The sequence below is a fragment of the Cetorhinus maximus genome, chromosome 3, assembly GCF_964194155.1.
Source record: "Cetorhinus maximus chromosome 3, sCetMax3.hap1.1, whole genome shotgun sequence".
NCBI lineage: Eukaryota > Metazoa > Chordata > Chondrichthyes > Lamniformes > Cetorhinidae > Cetorhinus > Cetorhinus maximus.
This window is the reverse complement of record NC_135881.1, coordinates 94,759,846-94,784,675: the sequence shown is the minus strand read 5'-3', so window position 1 is coordinate 94,784,675 and position 24,830 is coordinate 94,759,846. Positions and strand designations below refer to the sequence as shown.

Genomic DNA, 24,830 nt, shown 5'->3' with positions numbered 1-24,830 from the left:
AATTTCTTCATGAATGCTGAGAGTCAATCACTCAGTTGAAGTAGGTTTGTGTTCTCTCCTTGCATATTTGCATTCAGTTCATTTAGCTTCTCAAATATGTCAGTGATATAAGTAGAGAAAATCAATTAATTCTCTTTTTTTGCAGTCCAAATGCAAGCAGCTGATACCTCAGTTCAAAAAACCTTTGCAGTATCCTTCCTTTTGACAACCAGTGGACCTGTGTGAAACAGCAACACATCATGATCAGGCTCTGATTTTTCACACTGGTTTACAAATAGACGCACATGATGTGGTGAGGTTGAATGTAATTCACAATTGATACTTCCCCTAGCTCTGTGCTCAGTTTTTTACTTGCAAGCTGTTTCATGTGTATCATGCAGTGAGTCCAAACAGCAGACTGAGCAACTCTCTTCACCACAGCATGTAGACCTGACTTGTGGCCTGACATAACTGGAACACCGTTAGTATAAAATCCAACCATGTGATCCCAGGGAATATTTTTGTCATCCATGTACCCTGTAAAACATTGAATATTCCCTGTGCCATTTTGTGGTCAGGAAGCAGGAGATGGAACAGAATGCCTTCAAGATCCTATTCTCCCACACGTAGCCCACAAGCCAATATGTGTGCAATACACCTCTCAATATGAAGAGCAATATGAAGATACATCAATATGAAGAGCAAAAGCATGTGTGGATTTCAGGTGCTCCACCAGCCTGGTTTCCTGATCAGCTGCAGTTGCCTCAATTCTTCGCCTCACAATGTTGTTTGAGAGGGGCACAGCTGCAAGTCCATTTGCTTCTACCTCCATAAACATTATTTTAACCATATTGATTGAAGTATGTAAAACCAAAGTTTCTGCAATCGTGTGAGGCTTCTTTGTCTGTTAAGTTCCTCTTAAACTGAACTAGCTACGAAAGCTCCTCTTTTCGACCTTTGAAAAATGATCGTGGTCTCCCTGCGTATCCCTTGTGAATGGTCTCTAAGTGTCCCTTAAGCTTTTTTGGCTTCATGCTTTGGCTAGACTGCACTTGGAGACAAATGAAGCATTTTGGCTTTTCTTTAGACTTGGTAAAAACACTCACGAACCCATACTTGAGGAAAGCCTCATCATATTTATGAACATGAGCCTTGCCTTTTTGTTTTTCACTTTCAATGGAGTCAGAAGACTCGCTTCTGGAGGTAGAAACTTCATAAATATTTGTTCATGATGTTAGTAGTAAGTTGCTGGCAATTATCAAACTGACTCTCAGGCTGATGAGCTGCAGATTAGAGAAACACCAGGTGAATCAGGAGCTCTGGAACTTTCTGCACAGGGGTTCCTTCCAGGCCTCCCTCTCACCCCAACCCTCCAATTACAACATGAACCCCGCCCCCCCCCCCCCCCGCCCCCCTGCCCCAATCACTGGTATTCCAGTCAGGGTCCCCATTGTTTGATATGACCCTGTCCTGCCCTGTCACTTGAAGGTACTGTTGCTTCCACACCCGGTGAACCGTGGCTAGAAAAGAGCATTGGGTCACGCATGTGGCAGGTGCTAATGGAGACAGTGATGCAATCTCAGCTCATTTCCTTCCCACCCACCCACTGAACCTCAGCCAGAAAAAAAAATTGGATGCATGCATGGGAGGGGCCCTTGAAGCCAATCCTGGCTGTGACCTACCAGGGGTTGGGACCCTGTCTATATGGCACCAATATGGATGATCCAGTCACCATTTCTGGCTGCAGATGGTTGCAAATGCTTCAACCTTGTTATTTACACTTGTGTTGGGCTCTTCTAACATTGAGGATGGGGCTGTTCAATGTGCAGCCTCCTACTGTTTTATTGTTCAATTGCCCAGCACTTGAGTTAATGTAGGAAATACTAAACAAATAAAAAGTTCATCTACTATTCTGGCCATGGCATGATAGTGAAATTAATGACTAATAACCACAGTTAATCTCTGTCAATTCATCTAAAACTGATGAGGTGAGAAAAACCTTGGAGCCATAGGTTTAAAGTGATCTGTTTTTCTGAAGCTAGTGACAATTAATTATTAATAGATAGGTGAGGTACTAAAGGGCAGATGGCCCCTGTTCAGCCATTCTTCTGCAAGGAAGGGGGAAAATTGAAGGAAAAAATGGTTTTAAAAAAAAGGATTACCATCTTGTAAACCACTTAAGAATTTGCAGGCAGGTAATTATCCTCAAATATATTTGTTGCAATTTCCTGGCTATAACTATAGCTTAGTACAGGATCTATGTACTTCACGTTAACATATATTAGGAAGAGCAGTGGTCCTCATATGAACTGCTGGAGGATGCCACTGCCTATTTTCCTCCAGTCTGGAAAATTACTGTTCAACACTCTGCCTTCTGTCCCTTAGCAATTTTGTATCCAGACTGCCACTGTTTCTTTAATTCCATCGGCTTTAATCTTGCGAACAAATGCAATATAATACTCAGATGGTGGTTGAAACTCTCACGCTGTTTTTATTTCAAAAGCCTCAGAACTTGAGATTTTCCCCTTTATTCTCAAAATTATTGATGGTCATATTGTTTAGATTATATTAAATTATGGTAGAGAAGAGGAAGCTCTGAGACAAATATTTTTTCCAGTAGCTCACATGAAACTCCTTTTTATGTATCTGTGTTCAACAGGTGGACTGGAGCTTAATCCAGATGCTGCAGATTTCATTCCTCGGGAAATACAGGACACCCAGAGAAAAAAGAAGCCAGAGGATTTTAGCAGGAATAACAACACAAATCTACCATCATCAAGGCAGCAACCATTTCGTAGCTATCGTTGTGGTTTGACACACAAGAGGGAATATTCTCAGCAATCAAGGAATCATTATGAGGAAGACCCTATCCCTAATCCCAGGACAGACAGTGAGGGACGCAGGACCAACCAAAATAAAACCGGTATGCATAGCTTTCAAAATCAGCGCCGTCACCGGATGAGAGAAGACAAGTCTTGTTCTGGAGAAACATGGCTTGCTGAAGAGTCACAGCAGAAAACTGTTGGAAACTTCTGGCAATCAAACTTATTGGAAAAAGATTTGGTGGAAGATGTTACACAGAAAGACACAATGGAGGTGGGAGCAGAATGGGTGGGACACAGAAAGATTCATAATTTAGAACAAGAAAATTGGCGAGCACCAGAAAGCAGAGGAGGAGCCAAACCAAAGAAAATGAACCTGCATGTGCACAAGCCTGGTCGAGTAAAGGTTAACCAAGGAAGACTGACCTTTGAAAAGGACAATAGAGTATTTGGAAAGAAAACCGATGAAATGACTGAAAATTTGAGCCCACTGGAGGCTAATCAAACTGAAACACTTAGTGAACCTTCTGTAATGGATAAAAATGATGAAAAATACAATGATGAGTCACAGAGAAAGTTTCTTAAAAATAAAAATAGTCAGAGAGAATTCACCTGGAGAAAAGAGTACTCTGACAATGAAGTGTACAGAAGTCGGACTGCAAACAGTGTTAGGACAGATGCTAATTTCTCCATGACTGCTTCAGCAATGGATACCAAGACTGATCTTGATGAGAGAGTGAATCCCAAATTGCAGGAACGATTGAGCCACCGAACACAAACATGGAAAGTGAGTGAAGTAGAAAGAAGAAGAAAACGACCACAAGATCTGCAAAAAAAATCTTTTGATTCAGGAAGGAAGACATTTTGGAAAAAACAGATGGAAGTGCACAAGAGCAAGGAAACTCACACAGGTTAGCTTCATAAGCCTCATTGATTAAAACTTTTAAAAAATACATTTTTACAAATAATTGAAATAAGATTGTATTGTGGAAAAACTCTTGAATTTTACCAGTTGTCTTATTTTAGACATTTTAAACATTTATTTCACCTTGTCCTCCCTCTCAAATCCAAGCAGATTTGTACAGTGCAAGCATATACCATTGAAATTGCTTCCAAGAAATGAAGAATAATGCAGGTTGTAGAATCAATAAGTTCCCCCGTTAGAAGAATATATCTGTCTTTCTTTTCAGTTTCATCAAAGTGGCCATGAGGAACAGGTGAAGTAAAGCTTTAAAATGTGAGAAAATAAACCCTTAAAATTTGCTCAATTATTTTGTGAAATTTCAGCAGGCTTTTAGAACCTTGAGAGGTGAAAGGTTCTCAGCCATTTATAGTTCATTTTTACTGATCATGCATCATGATAAATATTCAAAAGGTTGCTGAAATGGCTACATACATGATTGTTGAGAAGTGTGAAGTGAACAAATTTGGCAGAAAATTTGAGAGGCCATATAAACTAAATGATAAAATTTTAAAGATGTCGGACCTGCGGTCTGAGAGGTTGCATGTGCATAAACCTTCGAGGATTGATGGAGGAATAGAGTACAAGAGAAAGGAAGTTGCACTAAATCTTTATAAAACATTAGTTAGACCTAAGCTGGAGTTGTATCCAATTCTGGACACCACACTTTAGGAAGTATGTGAAGGCTTTAAGTGAGGATGCAGAAGAGATTCACCAGAATTACAGTGGGGGTGAGATACTTTGGTTATATAGAGAGCCTGGAGAAGCTGATGCTACTCTCTTGAGAAGAGAAGGTTGAGGACATTTTTTTTTTTACAAGTGTTATGGTGGATTTTGATAGGATAAACTGTTTCCAGTGGCAGAAAAGCTCGTCATCAGAAAACACACATTCAAAGTGATTGGCAAAAGAACCAAAGGTGATATGAGGATTTTTTTTTACACAGCAAATTGTTGTGATCTGGAAAGCATTTGCCTAAAATGGGTGGTAGAAACAAATTCAGTAGTAACTTTCAAAAAGGAATTTCATAAATGCTTGAAGCCAACATCCTCTCTTTTGTTTTTTTTTGTAGCATGTGGCTAAATGTGTGGTGCCTTTGAATTTTTTGTATGGCTGCACATACCTTTCAGGCTGCTGTGTGGCCCTGCAGCTCAGAGGAAACTTTGCTTGAAGGGAATAAATTTTGAGGAATGTTGGACATAGGGCCAAAAGCACAGCCATGATGGGTCAAGTAGCAGCTTCCTGTGCTGCATCATTCAATGATTACATTCTTATAGAATTCATGAAATTCCTCAATAATGAGCATGAGGCAACATAAATGGTAATAACAATACCTACTCATTTGTCCAGGAAATCAGGGTTTTGCACATGGTAAAGCTTTCCCCCCCTCTATGGCATGTGGTTTCAAATATGGGTTTCATGCATTTTCCTGTGCCAGTGTGAATATAGCCGCATGTTACCATTGTTCAACTAATTAGGCCAGGCTGCCCAATTAACTGATAAGTTGCTGTAGGTGGGTGTTATGTTGGGAAGGCCCTAATAAAACTTGGAGTCAAAGCACTACTAACTAAACTCTTGAGTAAAGACAAATAGGATGTTAACCTGTGGGAAGAAATTCTCAGCATGCATCTGGTCTAACCATCTGGTCCCTCAGCACCAAATGAGCAAATCTAATAATAGAGATAAAGCCTGGGATGCTCTCATAGACTCTTTTGCCTTTTTCTCTTCTGTTGACTTTCAGACATTTAAGTCTGTTGCTTAAAACTAACAGCATTTTAAAATCAAGAGCACTTATGTTTGGGAAGCTGACATTATCTTGATTTTTTTTGTTTTCTTATTTATTGACCTCAATGACACTGGCATGGCCACATTTATTGCCCACCCCTATTTATCCTGAGGACATAAAGACTGGAATTTTGGCACAACTGCTAACGCTCTGCTGCTGGTGCTGAAAGGGGGAGACGACCCCGCTTTGGCCGGTGGCAGGGCCTGAGGAGGCATATTCCTGGCAGAGGACAATTAAGTGGCTGCCATCCCTAATAAGAACGGCGGTCTGCAGACCTAATCAATGAGTCATGTTAAATCTAACTCAAGCCAGTTCGAGAAATACAAAACTAGATACTAATGTTTTTCTTAATAATAGGTTTATTTACAAAATGGAGTATTACATATGTCTGTTTACTACCTACTACCCCTGTGCCCCAGCAGTGTCCCTTTATTACATCAAACCTTCAGGTCCACCACGAGCAGGGCTCGAACGTCGATGGGCTAACACCATTTGATTTCAAACTCAACACTTTAACACTCAGCTATCACAGCTGGTTAGTCTCTGTTTATAAGTACTCTAAGTACTTAATTAAACAATGCCCTTCACCTGTTTATCTTAACAATAAAATTAACATACCGTTAATGGGCTGGTCGCTCAGCAGTGCCAGCACGAGTGGTGACCATTGCTGAGGCAGCATCTGTAAGGAAAGGGCTCCTCAACGGCTCAAAGATGGGTAAATGGGATCAGTGGGTGGAGTTGTGAGGCAAAGGCAATGTTGTTACTGTGGGGGCATCGTTGCCCTAGGGGTGTTTCTGTTGGCCATGCAGTGGCCCCATGAAGGCCCCCCCACCCTACCTGGAGCACACTGGACGGTGCCTCCTGGACGTAGACAAAATACCTGGTGAGGCGGCAAATGCTCTTGAATTGGCCATTTAAGTGGCTCAATTGGGCTCTGGGCAGACAGCGGAAGTGCTATTTTTCACGCTGTTTGAAAAATGACAAGGCACTCCATAACATTTTGCCAGCCCATTGCCAAAGGCCTGGTAAAATTCTGCCCGAAGTGTTAACCGTGTAGTGTACGACTAGTGTCATGCATGTGCAAACCAGACTGGGTAGGAGTGTTAAGTACCTATCTGAAGAAAATTAGTGAACCAGTTGAGTTTTTATGACAACCTGCAGCTTTCATGGTTATTTTATCTGGTGCCAGCCACAATTCACCATATTCAACTTGCATGCTCGCTTCTGAGTTGAATCTCTGCACACAAAAGTGAAATTACTTGGTTAGAGGATTGCGACTTGTCGCGGTGTCAGCAATTTAAGGTGTTGATTTTGGAGTATCTCACCAGTTATGTTTTGATATAGCTTTAGAATGTGTCTTTTTTAACCTTTTTTTCTTAATACAGCAATGGGTATCAATAAGCCAAATAATAACACTTGTATATTTGTCATACCTTTTATATCGTTTAGCTGATAAAACTCTTTGCAATATAATATTCTAAAATATTCATATTTTTCAATCCAATAAATATTTAGCTCTATTTTCTTGTCTGGTCCCTTCCAATCTTTTGTTTTCAGCAACCAATACTATTATCTGGTCTAACTAGCTATTCCTTTTTTGTCAGGATCACTGATTGAACAGCTTACAGCTGAGAAATATGAATGTATGGTTTGCTGTGAGGTGATCCGTGTGATGGTACCTGTTTGGAGTTGTCAGAGCTGTTATCATGTGTTCCACTTGAATTGTATTAAGAAATGGGCAAGATCACCGGCTTCTCAGGCTGAAGGTTAGTTTGTTGGTTTCTGACAAAAGATCATGGACTTGGAACATTAACTCTGTTTCTCATTCCATAGATGTTGCTAGGCCTGCTGAGTGTTTCAACATTTTCTATTTTTATTACTGTTGCTGTTTAGTTTGCTTGTACTGTTTGAGTTCTGCTGATTTGCTTATTTTATGAAATATATTGTATACAATTAATAATCATTCTCCCCTCTCAGGAGATTAAAACATGTCATGTCATGGCATGTATGAGAGAGCTAAAAGTGACTGAATTCTAAAAGCAGCGTAAATAGCTCTGACATGTGAAAGAGCTAAGATCAGAGGTCCAAACTGTGAACCGGGTATCATTGATTGGTTGGTTAAAAAGGGCTCCAGGAGAGCTATCAGGACCTGGTGTGACCTGAGTGAGGGATGGGTCGTAGACATGTGCCTTGTTGGTGTTATGCCATTTTGCAGACCAAATTGTAGGTGATTGTAGGTAGAAGAATCACGAGAAACCCTGGTGTTCACTTCTATCAATGGTGAAACACATTGAAAGAGTGTACACACAAACCTGCAATACAGGTTGCACCTATAGGTGGCACTATAGATGTTCGTTATCTAATTCAAAACTGTCCTGATAATGCTAAGAGACTTGCATTCAACTAGATCCTTTCGTTTCCCAGAGGTGGATGATGTCTTCCTTCTCACAGCCACGTTTAGTGCTTTAAGATCACAACTAATGCCATCTCAACTGCTTGTTACCATCCTCGTAGAGATTGATAACTTTTTTTTAAAAGAAAGTAATCCCTAAGAGGCCAACAGAAAGAAAACCGATGGACAAGATTTCACTTTTTAAAACTTCTACTATAACAATCAAACTAAAATCAACATAATTCAAACATTGATAGGCAAATGAAATGTCAAATAAAAAGGTAAATTTCACTCTGAATAGTCACTATAATAAAGATACATCTTATAAAACCACAAACATCGATATCACTCCCCACACACATGGCACCACATGCAGTCCCACAGTTCTTTAACTCAGTTTCCAGTATGTAGGATCTTAGCAATTGCTTTCCCGCTCAATCAATTCAGCCTTCGAGTCGTATTCAATGGCAGCCATTTTCCATCCAAGATGCTCGGATACAGTTAACACCAACAAGGCACATGTCTACAACCCATCCTTCACTCAGGTCACACCAGGTCCTGATAGCTCTCCTGGAGCCCTTTTTAACCAACCAACCAATGATACCCGGTTCACAGTTTGGGCCTCTGATCTTAGCTCTTTCACATGTCAGAGCTATTTAAGCTGCTTTTAGAATTCAATCACTTTTAGCTCTCTCATACATTGTTTCCCCAAGAGCTTCTTGAATTCTAATTTTCTCCTTGCTGCCAAACTGAAAACTGACCTTTTTGTAGAGAGCTTTGCTTTCTTCGCCTCACACAAATTCTGTGTCCTGCAACTGAGTTCAGCTGCTTTGAACAGGCTGGACTCCAATTAGCTTTAATTAGCCCTTTTTCCGTTAACCTTTCATTGTCCATAGCAACCTCAACTAGAGTTTAACTTCTCTAAAGTGATGTCATGCCCGAGAAGCCCAATTAACCCCCTTTCCAGAATGCTGCCCAATTTTATTTTGGAATTCAAGGAACCTTGTTTCATCACATTGTCTTTAAGTTGATCTCTCGGTAAGAATGGGTTTGAGAATTCCAAGTATTGACCCATTTCCATCTTAATTGGGAGAGCCCTTATTTTGAAACGTTCCCCCTGGTTCTTGATTCCCCTACAAGACAAGTCATAAGACAATTCCTTCAACCCAGGAATCAGCCAAGCTAACATACTCTGAACTGCCTCCAATGCAAGTATGTGCCTCCTGAAATAAGGAGACCAAAACTGTACACAGTACTCGAGGTGTGGCTTCACCAATGCCCTGTATAGTTGTAGCAAGACTTACCTACATTTATACTCCATTCCTCTTGCAATAAGGACTGACATTCCATTTGCCTTCTTTATTATTTGCTGAACCTGCATGCTAACTTTTTTGTGATTCGTGTAACAGGGCACCTAGATCCCTCTCTATCACAGCATTCTGTAACCTCCAGTTAAATTATTTCTGCTTTGCCATCCTTGCCACCAAAGTGAACAGCTTCTCATTTTACCACATAATATTCCATCTGCCAAATTTTTACTCACTCACTTAACCCATCTATTTCCCTTTGCAGACCCTTTGTGTCCTCCTTGCAGCTTGCTTTCTTGCCTATCTTTGTATTGTCAGTAAATTTGGCTACAATATACTTGGTCCCTTCATCCAACCCATTAATATAGATTAATGATATAGTGAGGCACCAGTACTGATCCCTGTGGGACTCCACTAGATACAGTTTGCTAATCTGAAAATGACCCATTTATGCTGGTTCTCTGTTTCCTGTCAGTTAACCAAGCATTTATGCATGCTAATATATTACCCCAACACCATGAGCTCTTGCACAGTAACCTTTTATACGGCACCTTATCAAATGCCTTTTGGAAGCCCAAATACACTACATCTACTGGTCCTCCTTTATCCACCCTGCTTGTCACATCCTCAAAGAATTCTAATAAATTTGTCAAACAAGATTTCCCTTTCATACAATCAAGAAGAGTCAATACTCTTTTATTGTGATTTTCCTGCTATTTAATTAATGATGGGCTTCAGCATTTTCCCAATGACAGATGTTAGGCTAACTGGTCTATAGTTTCCTGCTTTCTGCCTCCCTCCTTTCTTGAATAGAGGTGTAATAAATGTTGTTTTCCAGTCCGCTGGGGCCTTTCCAGAATGTAGGAAATTTTGGAAAATTGCAACTAATGCACCCATTGTCTCTGCAACCACTTCTTATACAATCCCAGGAAGCAGGCTATCAGGTCCAGGCGACTTGTCAGCTTTTAATCCCACTAGCTTTCCTCGTACTATTTCTCAAGCGGTAGTGATTGTTTTAAGTTCCTCCCCCTGCTTTTGCTCCTTGATTTTCTACTTTTCTCGCAATGCTTTTTGTGTTGTCTTCTGTGAAGGCAAATGCAATATTCTTTTCAGTCTGACATTTACTTGTTTTCCATTATTCATTCACCAGCCTCATTCTCTAAGGGACCAACATTTACTTTAGCTATTCTCTCCCTTTTTGTATACTTGTAGAAACTGTTTGTGTCTTTTTATATTTCTTGCTAGTTTATTATCATATTCTAATTTCTTCCTTATTTTCTTTAGTCATCCTTTGTTTCTAAAATATTCCCAGTCATCTGGCCTACCACTAATCTTTGCAGCATTGTATACCTTTTCTTTTAATTTGATACCATCCTTAACTTCCTTAGTTAGCCATGGATGCCTTCTCATAGGGTGGGATTTTCCAGCCCCGCCCGCTGCCGAGATTGTCCAGACTGCCGAAAACCAGTGGACTTTTGGCTGGGTCGCTGAATCTCACGGAGCTGGAAAATGTTGGCCACAGTCTTTTAGTTCAATTCTATCTTTGTTGAAAATAATGAAATATCTCCTTAAATGTCTGCCACTGCTTATCTGCTGACTTAACTGTTAATCCGTTTTCCCAGTCCACTGTCACCAGCTCTGTGTTCATATCTTTGTAATTGCCTTAATTTAAATTAAAGACATTAGTTTCAGATACAAGTTTCTCATCCTCAAACTGAATGTGAAATTCATCATGTTATGATCACTCTAGCCAAGAGAATCCTTTACTATGAGATCATTAATTCATCCAGTTTCATTACACATTACCATGCCTAAAATAGTCTGTTCCCTGATTGGTTCCAGGATTGTTCTAAGAAACTGTCCCGAATACATTTTGAATTTAGACTCCATATTTCCTTTATCAGTTTGATTTGTCCAATTTTTACGAAGATTAAAATCATCCACGATCGGTGTAGTATCTTTCTTATAAGTTGCCATTATTTCTTGATTTCTGCCCTGTATTATGGTGTAGCTACGGTGGTACCACTGAACCATGACTGACGCAGAAGCAGGACTTGATATGGTAAAAATAATTTACCATTTCCAGCTGAAGAACCCACAGCCTTACCTATGCAAAGTTCAGAAAACTTTACCTCACTGAACCACGGCTATGATAGTCACAAGCTAATTCAAATTGATGCTTTAGTCCCAGTTTAAATCTTAAACTTACAGTATATTATGAGTGTTTTAACAATTGTGTACTTGGAAATTGTCACCTGGACTGTTGTGGGGGAGCTCCAACTGAAACTTTGGCAGAGCAGCATAATCACCTATCTCTGGAGTTTCTGTTGAACTTATGGAAGATGGTCAGGAGATCCCCTGCTGAAATTCCATCTGTTAGAATAAGCTGCCATGGATAAAGGTCGATGCATTTTCCTGGATTTTTTTTTTTAGTAGGCTTTGTTTTAAGGACAAGTTGTATTTATATTCAATATTCATCCAAATCACTGTGTAAAAGTAAAGAAAAATAACAAACCTTTCAGAAGCTGTTTGTAGTCAGTCAGGGTCAGGAACTTGCACAGGAGCATCTTTGCTCCAAGCAAATTTATGTTCTCATGCAGTGAATAACTGTGTGGATTGAAAGGTTATGGGAATAAAGTTTGTTCCTACTATTGTGCTGAACAAAATATTTGCATTTATTTTGCTAGATGGAAATGGTGGTTGGCGATGCCCTGCTTGCCAGAACGTTTCTGTACGAGTACCTAATTCTTACATGTGTTTTTGTGGTAAGTAGAAAAAGTCTATGAACTGAACATATTCAACTGTAAATTGTTTTTGAAAAATGTCTATAAATGAGTGTTTTGTGAATCTGTAGATAATACGAAATGTCGTATGTAATTTGTTTACTTTTAATGTTAAATGAAGATGATTCTGATATGTATCGATAGACCTGGGGTGCAAATTATATGCCCAATTTTTAAGGCTTGATTTTTAACTTATACCTCTAAATAGTGTGAACTCTAGGACTGTGGTTTATTTATGGCCCGATGTTGCTTTGGAATATTTGATTACTCAGATATTACAATAGTTACTCTCACACTTTGGAGACTCTAGTGCTAATGAAACTGAGCAGTAAATTACATTTACAAGAAAAAGTCCTGTTTTTAATTTTAATCCACTTCAACTGAAATCTAGTTATGGTATAAAAAAAGTACATTGGAACTTGATGACTTAGGAAAAGTGAACAGAGTAACTCATGTCTGTGCACCTTAACTTTTGGGGCTCATTGACATTGTTAAATTTAATATTTAGCAAATAATTGAACTATTTTGTATAACTTGTGTGTATGTGGTTATGATTAAAACTATTGGTTCACATGTTAATTTTCTTTGAAGTGACATGTCTGTTACTTTTTAGAGAAGTAATGTCAAGGTGGAGGGAGGGGAAAAGTAATACTTGGTGATGTAACCTAGGACTCAGTGTTGGGGCCACTGATGTTGCTAATTTACTTTTAGGGTAGAAGAAAAGTTTTTAGAGTAGAAGAGAAGAAAAACAAGTCAAGAGGAGAAATTGATTAACATAGAAAATAGGAGCAGGAGTAGGTCATTCAGCCCTTCGAGCCTGCTCCGCCATTCATTATGATCATGGCTAATTCTCTATCTCAACACCATACTCCTGTTCTCTCCCCACACCTCTTCACACCATTAGGGCCTAGAAATTTATCTATTTTCTTCCTAAGTATGTTCAGTGACTTGGCCTCCACAGCCTTCTGTGGTAGAAAATTCCACAGGTTCATCACCCTCTGGCTGAAGAAATTTCTCCTCATCTCAGTCCTAAATGGCCTACCCCATATCCTGAGACTGTGACCCCTTATTCTAGGTCCCCTAGCCAGAGGAAACATCATCCCTGCTCCCAGTCTGTCCAGCGCTGTCAGAATTTCATACGTTTCAATGAGATTCCCTCTCATCCTTCTAAACTCCAGTGAATCCAAGCCTAGTCAACCCAGTCATTCCTTATACGACAATCCTGCCACCCCGAATCAGTCTGGTGAACCTTCACTCCACTCCCTCTATGGCAAGTAGATCCTTCTTTAGATGAGGAGACCAAAACTTCACACACTATTCCAGGTGGGGTCTCACCAAGACCCTGTACAGCCACAGTAAGACATCCTTGCTCCTGTACTCAAGTCCTCTCACAAGGAAGGCCAACATACCATTTACCTTAACTGTTTGCTGCACCTGCATGCTTGCTTTCAGGGATTGGTGTAAAAGGACACCCAGGTCCCTTTGTACGTCAACATTTCCCAATCTATCACCATTTAAATAATACTCTGCCATTCTGTTTTTCCTACTGAAGTGGATAACTTCACACTTATCCACATTATGCAGCGTCTGCCATGCATTTGCCCACTCATTCAAATTGCCTAAATTGCTTTGAAGTCTCTTAACATACTCCTCCAGCACTCGCATTCCCACCAAGTTTTCTGTCATCAGCAAACTTGGAAATATTACATTTGGCTCCCTTGTCCAAATCATTGATATATATTGTGAATAGCTGGGACCTAAGCACTGATCCCTGTGGTACCTCACTGGTCACTGCCTGCCACTCTGAAAAAGACCCACTTATCCCTACTCTGTTTCCTGTCTGCTAATGAATTCTCAATCCGTGCCAATATATTACCTCCAATCCCATGTGCTTTAATTTTGCACACTGACCTCTTTTATGTGGGACTTTATCAAGAGCTTTCTGAAAATCCAAATACCCCACATCCACTGGTTCTCCCTTATCTATTCTGCTAGTTGCATCCTCAAGAAAACTCCAGTAGGTTTGTCAAACATGATTTCCTTTTCATGAATCCATATTGACTTTGTCTAATCTCGTTGATATTTCCTAAGTATCCTGTTATCAAATCCTTTATAGCATTTTCCCTACTACTGATAAGCTAACCGGTCTGTAATTGTCTGTTTTTTCCCTCCCTCCTTTTTTAAATAGTGGAGTTACATTTGTCACCCTCCTATCTGCTGGGACTGTTCGAGAATCTACAGAATTTTGGAAGATGACAACCAACGCATCCACTATTTCCTTGGCACCTCCTTTAGTGCCCTGGGATGTAGATTAGCGGGCCCTGGGGATTTTTTGGCTTTCAGTACCATTAATTTCTCCAGCACTATTGTTTTAGTAATACTAATTTCCTTCAATTTCTCCTTCTCTCTAGACCCTTGGTTCCCTAGCATTTCTGGGAAGTTATTTGTGTCTTCCTCTGTGAAATCAGAACTGAAGTAGTTGTTTAATTGCTCTGCCATTTCCTTGTTCTTTATTATAAATTCTCCCATTTCAGACTTTAAGGGACCTACATTTGTCTTCATAATCTTTTTCTTTTAAAATATTTATAGAAGCTTTTAACCGTTCCTTGCAAGTTTACACTCTCACTCTACTTTTCCCCTCTTGATCAATCTCATGGTCTTCATTTGCTGAATTCTAATCTGCTCCCAATCCTGTTTTTAAAAAAAAGGTTATGTAGAAAGTAATAGAATTTGAGATGGACAAATCTCCAGAACTTGATGGCTTCCACCCTAGGCAAGAAGGGAAAGGTGGGGGAAATTACAGTTGGGTTAGTCATAACTTTCCATACTTGTATCGGAATTTGTGCCTTTTGGTTTGGAAAATTGTACATATCACTCCGTTATTTAACCAAGAAGAAACCAGGAAATTATAGACTTGTTAGATTGAATGTCTCATCAAGGCAAGAGTGACTGAGCATTTGGATAAGTATGGGCTGATCAAAGATTATCAGTATGTATTTGCAAAGGGCAAGTCATGTCTGACTAATCCAGTTAAATTGTTTGAGTTAGTCATTAACGGGATTGACAGTAGATGTTGTCAAAAAGACTCCCTGAACTCATTTAAAGTTCCACACAAGATTATTGACAAAAATAAAAATGGAGATATTTGAAAGACGGTTAGATAATGGGTGAGGAGATGGGAGACCACAAGTAAAGATAAAGGGAATGTACTCTGATTGGTGAGATGTGACAAGTGGTGTTCTTTTGGTATCTGTACTGGGGCCTCAGCTCCAGTAGAGCACATATAATATATCCATGTATGAATGAATTAATAGAGCTGTTTATGCAAGTTCCTGATGACACCAAGTTAGGAGCCATAGTAAATTGGATAGAATGACAGCACAACTGGCCATTCAATCTAACAGATTTTGATTCGTGTTAATGTTCCACACGATCATCACCTCAAATTATGTAGATTATAGCATGGAATTACAAAGGGATTAAGTGAGTGGGTACTGTGAAAGGAGAGGTTCAATGTGGGAAATTGTGAGGTAATCATCTTTGCACCCAGAAAATATGAACCGGGAATATTTTTTGTTATGCCAGAGAGACTGGCAACTGTGGAAGAGCAAAGGGTTTTGTGTGTCCATGTGCACATTTTACCAAAAACTACAGTGCCATTATAAAAAATAATTAGGCTAATGAAATGTGGCTGTTATCTCAATGTGGTACAAATTATACTTGAATTGCATAGAATCTTGATCGTACCCCATCTGAAGTACTATAGTCAGTTTTGGGCCTCCAGAAGATCAATTGGCCTTGACGAAGATACAGAGCAGATTCACCAGAATGATAGCAGGGCTTAAATGGTTAAATTATGAAGCTGGTTTGTCAAACTTGGCTTGTATTCCCTTAAGGTTTGATCTAATTGAGATGTTAAAATGATAAAAGAATGCACCAAGATGGATACAGGGAAGCTATTTCCTTTAGTCGGCCGGGGGGGGTGAAAATCTGGAATTCTTCCTCAAACAGCTATGGATGCTAGGTTATTTGAAATTTTTGAGACTGAGTGACTGCTTTTTATTTGGCAATGGGTATGGACCAAAGGTGGATCAATGGAATTGAGATAGATTGTCCAAGGTCTAACTGAATGGCAGAACAGGCTTGTGGGGCTAAATGGCCTACTCCTGATCCTATAGTGAATTCCATTACAAAACAGAGTATAAGTCGGAGGAGGTTGTGCCTGTAATAGTACAGTGCTCTGTATCTTGAGTACTGTGCCCAGTTCTAGCCAATCAGATGAAAGAGAAATGTTTGGGCATTGGAGGCAGTGAAGTCAAGAGGCTTCTAGAATAAAAGGCCTGATTTATAAGTAAAGACCAGAGGACTTCAGGCGTTCCAGCTTGGTAAGAGGGTGTCTTAAAGGTAATCATACAGAAGTGTGGAAAAGGTAAACCAGGACTATTATTTTAAGTTAAATTGCAAGAATTCAAACTAGTAAAAGGTAACTTTACAACCACTATCAGAAATTTTTCTTTGCACAATGAGTGGTCAACATGTGGAATGAGCTTCAAAATAGAAAAGTAAAACCAAAAACTTGATTTAACTGCATAATTAATCTGAATTTCCCTAGTCTGACACTGCACCTCTCTCAAAAGTACCCTATTTCTTCTATTCATAACCCAACTTATTATTCTGTCTCAGGATCTATGCTGCACTATATGAACATTACCGATTCTAAACATTATTTCGTTTGTTCCAAGTTTACTGTTTTAGCTTTTTGTCACACTTGTTTACACAAAACACATCCTATGGTTGAGGCAGAGTTTTTTTTATCTGGGTCCTTGTCATCAACTTTGCAGAAGCCTAATTAAACAATATCATTGGAGCTTTTCTGTCTATTTTATTTGTAATTTCTTCACAGCTGTTGAGATTTATTGAGCAGCATTTTCCCTTTTTTAGATTCAGTGAAGCTATTTTCTGATAATTTATTTTGCTGAGATTATTAATAATGATGGATTGCAGCCCTTAGCTATGAATTTGCACTTTCTTGAGGTATACTGTTGAGGTGCCCTCCAATTGTAATTGTTTTGTTGTTTTTAAGAGTCAGAAGATCATGAATGCAAATGAAGTTGATGCTTCTGGTAATGTTTTATTTTATGTACTTGTAAGGTAAGGTTAACAATCCAGAGTGGAACAGGAATGAAATACCTCACAGCTGCGGAGAACTTTGTGGAAAGAAACGATCTGGCAATGACTGTCCTCACTCGTGTAACATGTAAGCACAAAAAAACATAAAAGAATGTTTTCATCTCCCTACCTTGTTACTAGTTTACATTTGGTAATTCATTTCAATGGCTTTGCAACATGGGTACCCTGGGCAAGCTTTCTTTGAGCTTTCCATAAGAGCGCATTACCACCAAATATAGTTACGTCCCATTCTTCTAATAGAAATCAGTTTTTGCATGCTACTAATTTTCGGTTCCGACTTTCATTGGTACCACCTCTTTTAGACTTGAACAAATGAATTTGGGCCAATACTGTATTTGCTATGGTGACTTTAACACAGTGGAACTTCAATTATCTACTAATGTGAATGGCTCACTGCCCCGATTGTAAAATAGACTTTGGAAGATACTTGAGAGTCCCGCTAAGATAAAGTGCACTGGAAGCTTTTTTGAACAGCACATAAATGCTCTTAAAATAATTTTATCTTGACTAATGTGTAGAAGTATGTGTAGGTGAACATTTTGGGTCCAGTGACCACAATGTCATTAGTTGTAAGTTAATTATGGATAAGGATAGGTCTGGTCCTCGAGTTGAGATTCTAAATTGGAGAAAGGCCAATTTTGTGGAAATGAGAAAGGATCTAGGAAGAGTGGATTGGGATAAGTTGTTTTCTGGCAAGGATGTGTTCAGTAAGTGGAAGGCATTCAAAGGTGAAATTTTGAGAGTGCAGAGTTTGCATGTTCCTGTCAGGATTAAAGGCAAAGTTAACAGGCATAGGGAACCTTGGTTTTCAAGGGATATTGGCGATCTGGTTAAGAAGAAGAAAGAGGTGTATAGCAGGTATAGGCAACAAGGAGCAAATGAGGTACTTGTAGAGTATAGAAAATGTAAGAAAATACTAAAGAAGGAAATCAGGAAGGCAAAAAGAAGACATGAGGTTGCTTTGGCAGATAATGTGAAGGTAAACCCGAAGGGTTTCTACAAGTATATTAAGAGTAAAAGGATAGTAAGGGACACAATTGGTCCCCTTGAAAATCATAGTGGTTGTCTGTGTGGAGCCACACGAGATGGGGGAGATCTTAAACAGTTTTTTTGCATCAGTATTTACTCAAGAAACTGGCATAGTGTATAAGGAAGGAAGGGAAACAAGCAGTTGTGTCATGGAACATATAGAGATTAAAGAGGAGGAGGTGCTTGCTGCCTTATAGCGATTAAAGGTAGATAAATCCCCTGGGCCTGACATGATATTCCCTTGGACCTTGAGGGAGACTAGTGTAGAAATTGCAGGGGCCCTGGCAGAAATATTTAAAATGTCCTTAGCCACGGGTGAGGTGCCGGAGGATTGGAGGGTAGCTCATGTTGTTCCGTTGTTTAAAAAAGGCTCCAAAAGTAAACCAGGTAATTACAGGCCAGTGAGCCTGACGTCAGTAGTAGGTAAATTATTGGAAGGTGCTCTGAGAGATCGGACATACAATTATTTGGACAGCCAAGGGCTGATTAAGGATAGTCAGCATGGCTTTGTGTATGGTAGGTTGTGTTTAACGAACCTTGTAGAGTTTTTCGAGGAGGTTACCAGGAAAGTAGATGAAGGAGAGGCTGTGGATGTTGTCTACACGGACTGTAGTAAGGCCTTTGACAAGGTCCCACATGGGAGGTTAGTTCAGAAGGTTCAGACACTTGGTATCCATGGAGAGGTTGTAAACTGGATTCGAAATTGGCTGTGTGGGTGAAGACAGAGAGTGGTAGTGGATGATTGCTTCGCAGACTGGAGTCCTGTGACTAGTGGTGTGCCTCAGGGATCGGTGCTGGGACCATTGTTGTTTGTTGTCTGTATCAATGATCTGGATGATAATGTGGTAAATTGGATCAGCAAGTTTGCTGATGACACTAAGATTGGAGGCGTTGTGGACAGTGAGGAAGGCTTTCAAAGCTTGCAGAGAGATCTGGACCAACTGAAAAAATGGGCCAGAAAATGGCAGATGGAATTTAATGCAGAAAAGTGTGAGGTGTTGCATTTTGGAAGGACAAACCAAGGTAGGACATACACAGTAAATGGTAGGGCACTGAGGAGTGCGGAGGAACAAAGGGATCTGGGAGTTCAGATACATAATTCCCTGAAAGTGGCGTCACAGGTAGACAGGGTTGTAAAGAAAGCTTTTGGCATACTGGCCTTCATAAATCAAAGTATTGAGTATAGGAGTTGGGATGTTATGGTGAGGTTGTATAAGACATTGGTGAGGCCAACTTTGGAGTATTGTGTGCAGTTCTGGTTGCCCAACTACAGGAAGGATATCAGTAAGATTGAAAGAGTGCAGAGAAGATTTACTAGGATGTTGCCGGGTCTTCAGGAGTTGAGTTACAGGGAAAGATTAAACAGGTTAGGACTTCATTCTTCTACGCTCCAAGGAATAAGGGGAGATTTGATAGAAGTTTACAAAATTATGAGGGGTATAGACAGAGTAAATGCGAGTAGGCTCTTTCCACTTAGATTAGGAGAGATAAACACGAGAGGACACGGCTTTAGGGTGAAAGGGTAAAGATTTAGGGAGAACATTAGGGGGAACTTCTTCACTCAGAGAGTGGTGAGAGTGTGGAACGAGCTGCCATCTGACGTGGTAAATGTGGGCTCACTCAAGTTTTAAGAATATGTTGGATAGACACATGGATGGGAGAGGTCTGGAGGGTTATGGACTGGGTGCAGGTCAATGGGACTAGCGGAATAATATTTCGGCACAGATTAGAAGGGCCGAATGGCCTGTTTTTTTTCTGTGCTGTAGTGTTCTATGGTTCTAATGAAGGATTTGGTTCATCTAATGCACTTGTTAGAAATGATTGACCAGATAAAGGAACCTAGTGAGGATAAGAGTGTCATTATAATAAATTGAGTTTCTGCACATTCCTGAAATGTTTCGTTTAGAAACTTTCAGCTGGGCAAAATTTCACTTTTAGGAGTTTCAAAATGAACCTAATCTATGTCAAAAAGATTTATTAAAAACATTCTTTAGAAGAGGAGTAGGCTGTTTAGTCCCTTGAGCTTGTTCCATCATTCATTGAGATCATGGCTGATCTGTGGCCTAACTCCATATACCTGCCTTTGTCCTATATCCCTTAATACCTTTGCGTAGCAAAAATCTATCAATCTCAGGTTGTAAAATTTGCAATTGATTGGTGAGGTGAGTGTGACTGCCCTTGACATCAAGGCCGCATTTGACCGTGTGGCATCAAGGAACCCTAGCAAAACTGGAGTCAATGGGAATCGGGGAGAACTCTCCACTGGTGGGAGTCATACCTAGCACAAAGGAAGATGGTTGTGGCTGTTGAGATCAGTCATCTCAGCTCCAGGACATCACTCAGGAGTTCCTCAGGGTAGTGTCCTAGGCCCAACCATCTTCAGCTGCTTCATTAATGACCTTCCTTCCATCATAAGGTCAGAAGTGGGGATGTTCACTGATGATTGCACAATGTTCACCATTCGCAACTGCTCAGATACTGAAGTAGTCCATGTCCACAAACATTCACTTCCTCCATCACCGATGCACAGTAGCAGCAGCGTGTACCATCTAGAAGATGCACTGCAGGAATTCACCAAGGCTTCTTAGCACCTTCCACACCCACGACCACTACCACCTAGAAGGACGAGAGCAGCTGATAGATGGGAACACCACCACCTGGAAGTTCCCCTCCAAGTCACTCGCCATCCTGACCTGCAAATATATCGCTGTTCCTTCACTGTCACTGGGTCAATATTCTGGAACTCTCTTCCTAACAGGACTGTGGGTGTACTTAACACCACATGGACTGCAGTGGTTTAAGAAGGCAGTTCACCACCACCTTCTTAAGGACAACTAGGGATGGGCAATAAATGCTGACCCAGCCAGCGCTGCCCACCCCATGAATGAATAAAATAAAAGCCTCAATTGGTGTTTGCAGAAGACAGTTCCAAACCTGTCACCTTTTGTGTATAGAAATGTTTCCTAACACTACTGGAAGGTTTGGCTCTAATTTTTAGTCTATGCTCCCCTGTTCTAGACTTTGCATATAGTTTCCAAAATAGTTTCACACACTCTACCTTTTCTATTCCCCTTATCCTGAAAACTTTGATCCACCCTTAACCTTCCAAATTCCAGGCAAGACAACAATTTCTCCTCTTAATTTAACCTTGGAATCTGATTCCAAGTGGATGGTGCCAATATTTTAAAATACTTATGTTTCTGTTCTTTCAAAATCCAGATTGTTGTGGAATATTTTTCAATATTAGATTATCAAAGCTTTTTTGAAGTTTACACATTTTAATCTAATGCTTATTCAATGCTTCTGGGTTGTTAACTTTTCTTCATAATAAGCAAATGTGCAAATCATTCATCCAGTCAGCTCTTCTCCAACCATTTGTGGAGACCCCAAAGTAAGGAGAAAGTGACAGCCATGGAAGTTAGTGTTGCATGCCAAAGTGGGAGTAACATCACTCACTCCTACAGATATTCTCGACTCATTCTGCTCGACTGACCCCACATTATTGCATTTCAAAGGGTAAGCAAAATAACTGACTCCTGCTCAGGTTGAAAGTCTGTCCTGGTGCCCAACCCCTGCAACAACAATTTTGAGTAATTGGATGTTTAATATTAAGGCTGAAAGTTAGCAACGTTTTACAGAGTTAGATTTCTGAATAATGTTCTCATATAACCAGTTGAAGTTGATTACATTCAAGGCTATGGGCCAAGTGCTGGTAAATGGGATTAGGTAGGTAGGTCAGGTGTTTCGTATGTATCAATGCAGACTTGAAGAGCCTCTTCTGCACTGAGAGATTCTGTGATATGTACAATGTGATCAAGTCAATCTGATTAATTTATATCAAGTCAGAAAGAACTTGATAAGTGAGAATGAATTCAATTTATATTACAGAATTTTAAATTACGATATCAGATCTGTAGATAATGTTCAGAGTGTTTGTAACCTTTGTAGGGTATTTGTTGCAAGTATGAATGTCATTTGAACCATTTTCCCACTAAATAGAGCAACATTTAACTTCTATTATTTCAAAAGTTATCAAAAGTATTACTTTTCAGGAGGGTGAAGTTAGCTTTGTACTTTTTTCAACTAAAACTATCTGAAACAGAACCTTTCCTTCCAGCCTATGCCATCCTGGACCATGCCCATCATGTCCTGCATTTGTGACAAAAACATGCGAATGTGGTAGAACAAGGTAAGACACCCAATTAGGTGGCTCTCATTTTCTGAGCATTGTGATGTCCATTTCAATTTTTTTGGAATATTTTGAATGCCCTCTTTAAGATACTCAATAAAGGCTAACTGTTGGCTTAAATTTTGTACTTTTTCATCTTTATCAAAACTTTATCGAGTGATGCAGCAAAAAGTAGGTCATTTAGCTTGTGTAGAGTTGTTCAATTAATCCACTCGCTTTTTGCTTAACCTTTTTTTGGTTTCTTTAATGTGCCTTCAAAGTATTTATTCAAAGCTTTTTGAAAGTTATGATTGAATCTACTTCCACCACCCTTTCAAGCATTGCATACCAGATCACAACAACTCGCTGTTAAAATTTGTTTTTTCTTCATGCCACCTCTGTTCAGTTACCTTGAATTTGTGTCCTCTGGTGACTGACCCTTCTGCCACTGTGAGCAGTTTCTTGTCATTCTGACAAAATCCTTCAAGGTTTTGAACATGTCCATATTAGATCTTCCCATAACCCTCTGTGCTCCTTAAGAAGAGCAACTCCAATTTCTCTAGCCTCTCAATGTAAGTTTCTCATCTTCAGTATCGTTCTTGTAAATCTCTCTGCATCCACTCTAATGCCTTTCCATCTTTCCCAAAGTGTTGTCACAATTTAACACAATATTCCAGCTGAGGCCTAGCCAGTGTTTTATATAGATTCAGTATGACTCCCTTGCTTTTGTACTTTGTTCCTCTATTAATAAAGCCAAAGATCCCATATATTTTTAACAGCTTTTTCAACTTGGTCTGCCAACTTCAAACATTTGCGTATATACACTACCTCCCAATTCCTGCACCCCTTTAAAATGTTTCCGTTCAGTTTATATTGCCTCTCCATTCTTCATGCCAAATACAGTGTTGTGACACAACCAGTGTTGTATCACAACACTGCATAAAATTTCATCTGCTCAAGTCTATTACTATCCTCTTCATTGTTTGTTACATTTCCAAGTTTCAAGTAATTGGGAAACTCTGAAATTATGCCCTATTATACCCAGGTCAATAAATGCATTTTAAGACGGCAATAGTCCTTATACCATTCTAACATCCATCAGGGAAGGAAATCTGCTGTCCTTACCTGGCCTGCACATGACTCCAGACCTACAGCAATGTGGTTGACTCTTAAATGGCAAGTAACATTCATGCCAGACAATGACCATCTCCAACAAGAGAGAATCCAACCATATCCCCTTGACACTCGATGCCATTGTCATCATTGAATACCCCATTGTTGACTTTGACCAGGAACTGAACTAGACCAGCCATGTATGTGGCTACAAGAACAGGCTAGGGGCTGGGAATTCTGTGGAGATTAACTCACCACCTAACTCCCCAAAGTCTGTCCACCAACGACAAGGCAGGAATGTGATGGAATACTCCCCACTTGCCAGGATAATTGCAGCTCCAACAACACTCAAGTAGCTCGACACCATCCAGGACAAAGCCCATTAGATTGGCATCCCAGTCACCACTTTCAACATCCATTCCCCCCATCACCAATGCACAGTGGCAGCTGTGTCTACCATTTACAAGATGCACTGCAGCAACTCACCAAGGCTCCTTCAACAGCACCTTCCAAATTTATTTTATTCACTCATGGGATGTGGGTGACACTGGCTAGGCCAGCACTTAATGGCCATCCCTAATTGCCCTTGTTCAGAGGGCATTTAAGAGTCAAATCCACGACCTCTACCACCTAGAAGGACAAGAGCAGCAGATGCATTGGAACACTACCACCTGCCACTTCCCCTCCAAGTCACTCACCATCCTGACTTTGAAATACATTGCCATTCCTTCACTGTCACTGGGTCAAAATCCTGGAACTCCCTCCCTAATAGCGTTGTGGGTGAACCAACACCACATGGACTGCAGCAGTTCAAGAAGTTAGCTCACCACCACATTCTCAAGGGCAGGTAGGAATGGGCAATAAATGCTGGCTTTGCCAGTGACGCCACATGCCATGAAAGAATAAATAAAATCTCTGGACAACAACTCTTTCTTCCAGTCTGAATAACAACAGTTCACCACTACTCGCAGCTTTCTGTCCCTTAAGCAATGTTGTATCCGTGTTGCTGCTGTCCCTTTAATTCTATGGGCTTCACTTTTACAAACAAATTTATTATGTGGCATTTTACCAAGTGCCTTCTAAAAGTCAAGATACACAACTTCAACTGCACTACACTTATCAACCCAACCCTCTGTTAGTTCATCAAAGAATTCAAGTCAAGTTAGTCACACACAAATTTGACTTTAACAAATCTGTGCTATTCATTCACTAGCCTATACTTTTCAAAATGCCGTTAATTTTGTACTGGATTATTGTCTAATAGTTTCCCACCAGCAACATCGGGCTCCCTGGCCAGTAATT

General features: G+C 40.0%; 1 protein-coding gene across 1 annotated transcript in view; it reads left to right on the top strand.

Moving 5' to 3' along the window:
* The window catches only part of nfx1 (nuclear transcription factor, X-box binding 1), a 99,753-nt gene that overhangs the window by 5,297 nt on the left and 69,626 nt on the right, over positions 1-24,830 (top strand). Inside the window, 5 exon segments of the mRNA XM_078538731.1 lie at positions 2,639-3,712; positions 7,151-7,312; positions 11,933-12,010; positions 17,180-17,285; positions 22,365-22,436. Coding sequence (XP_078394857.1) covers positions 2,639-3,712; positions 7,151-7,312; positions 11,933-12,010; positions 17,180-17,285; positions 22,365-22,436 — 1,492 coding nt within the window.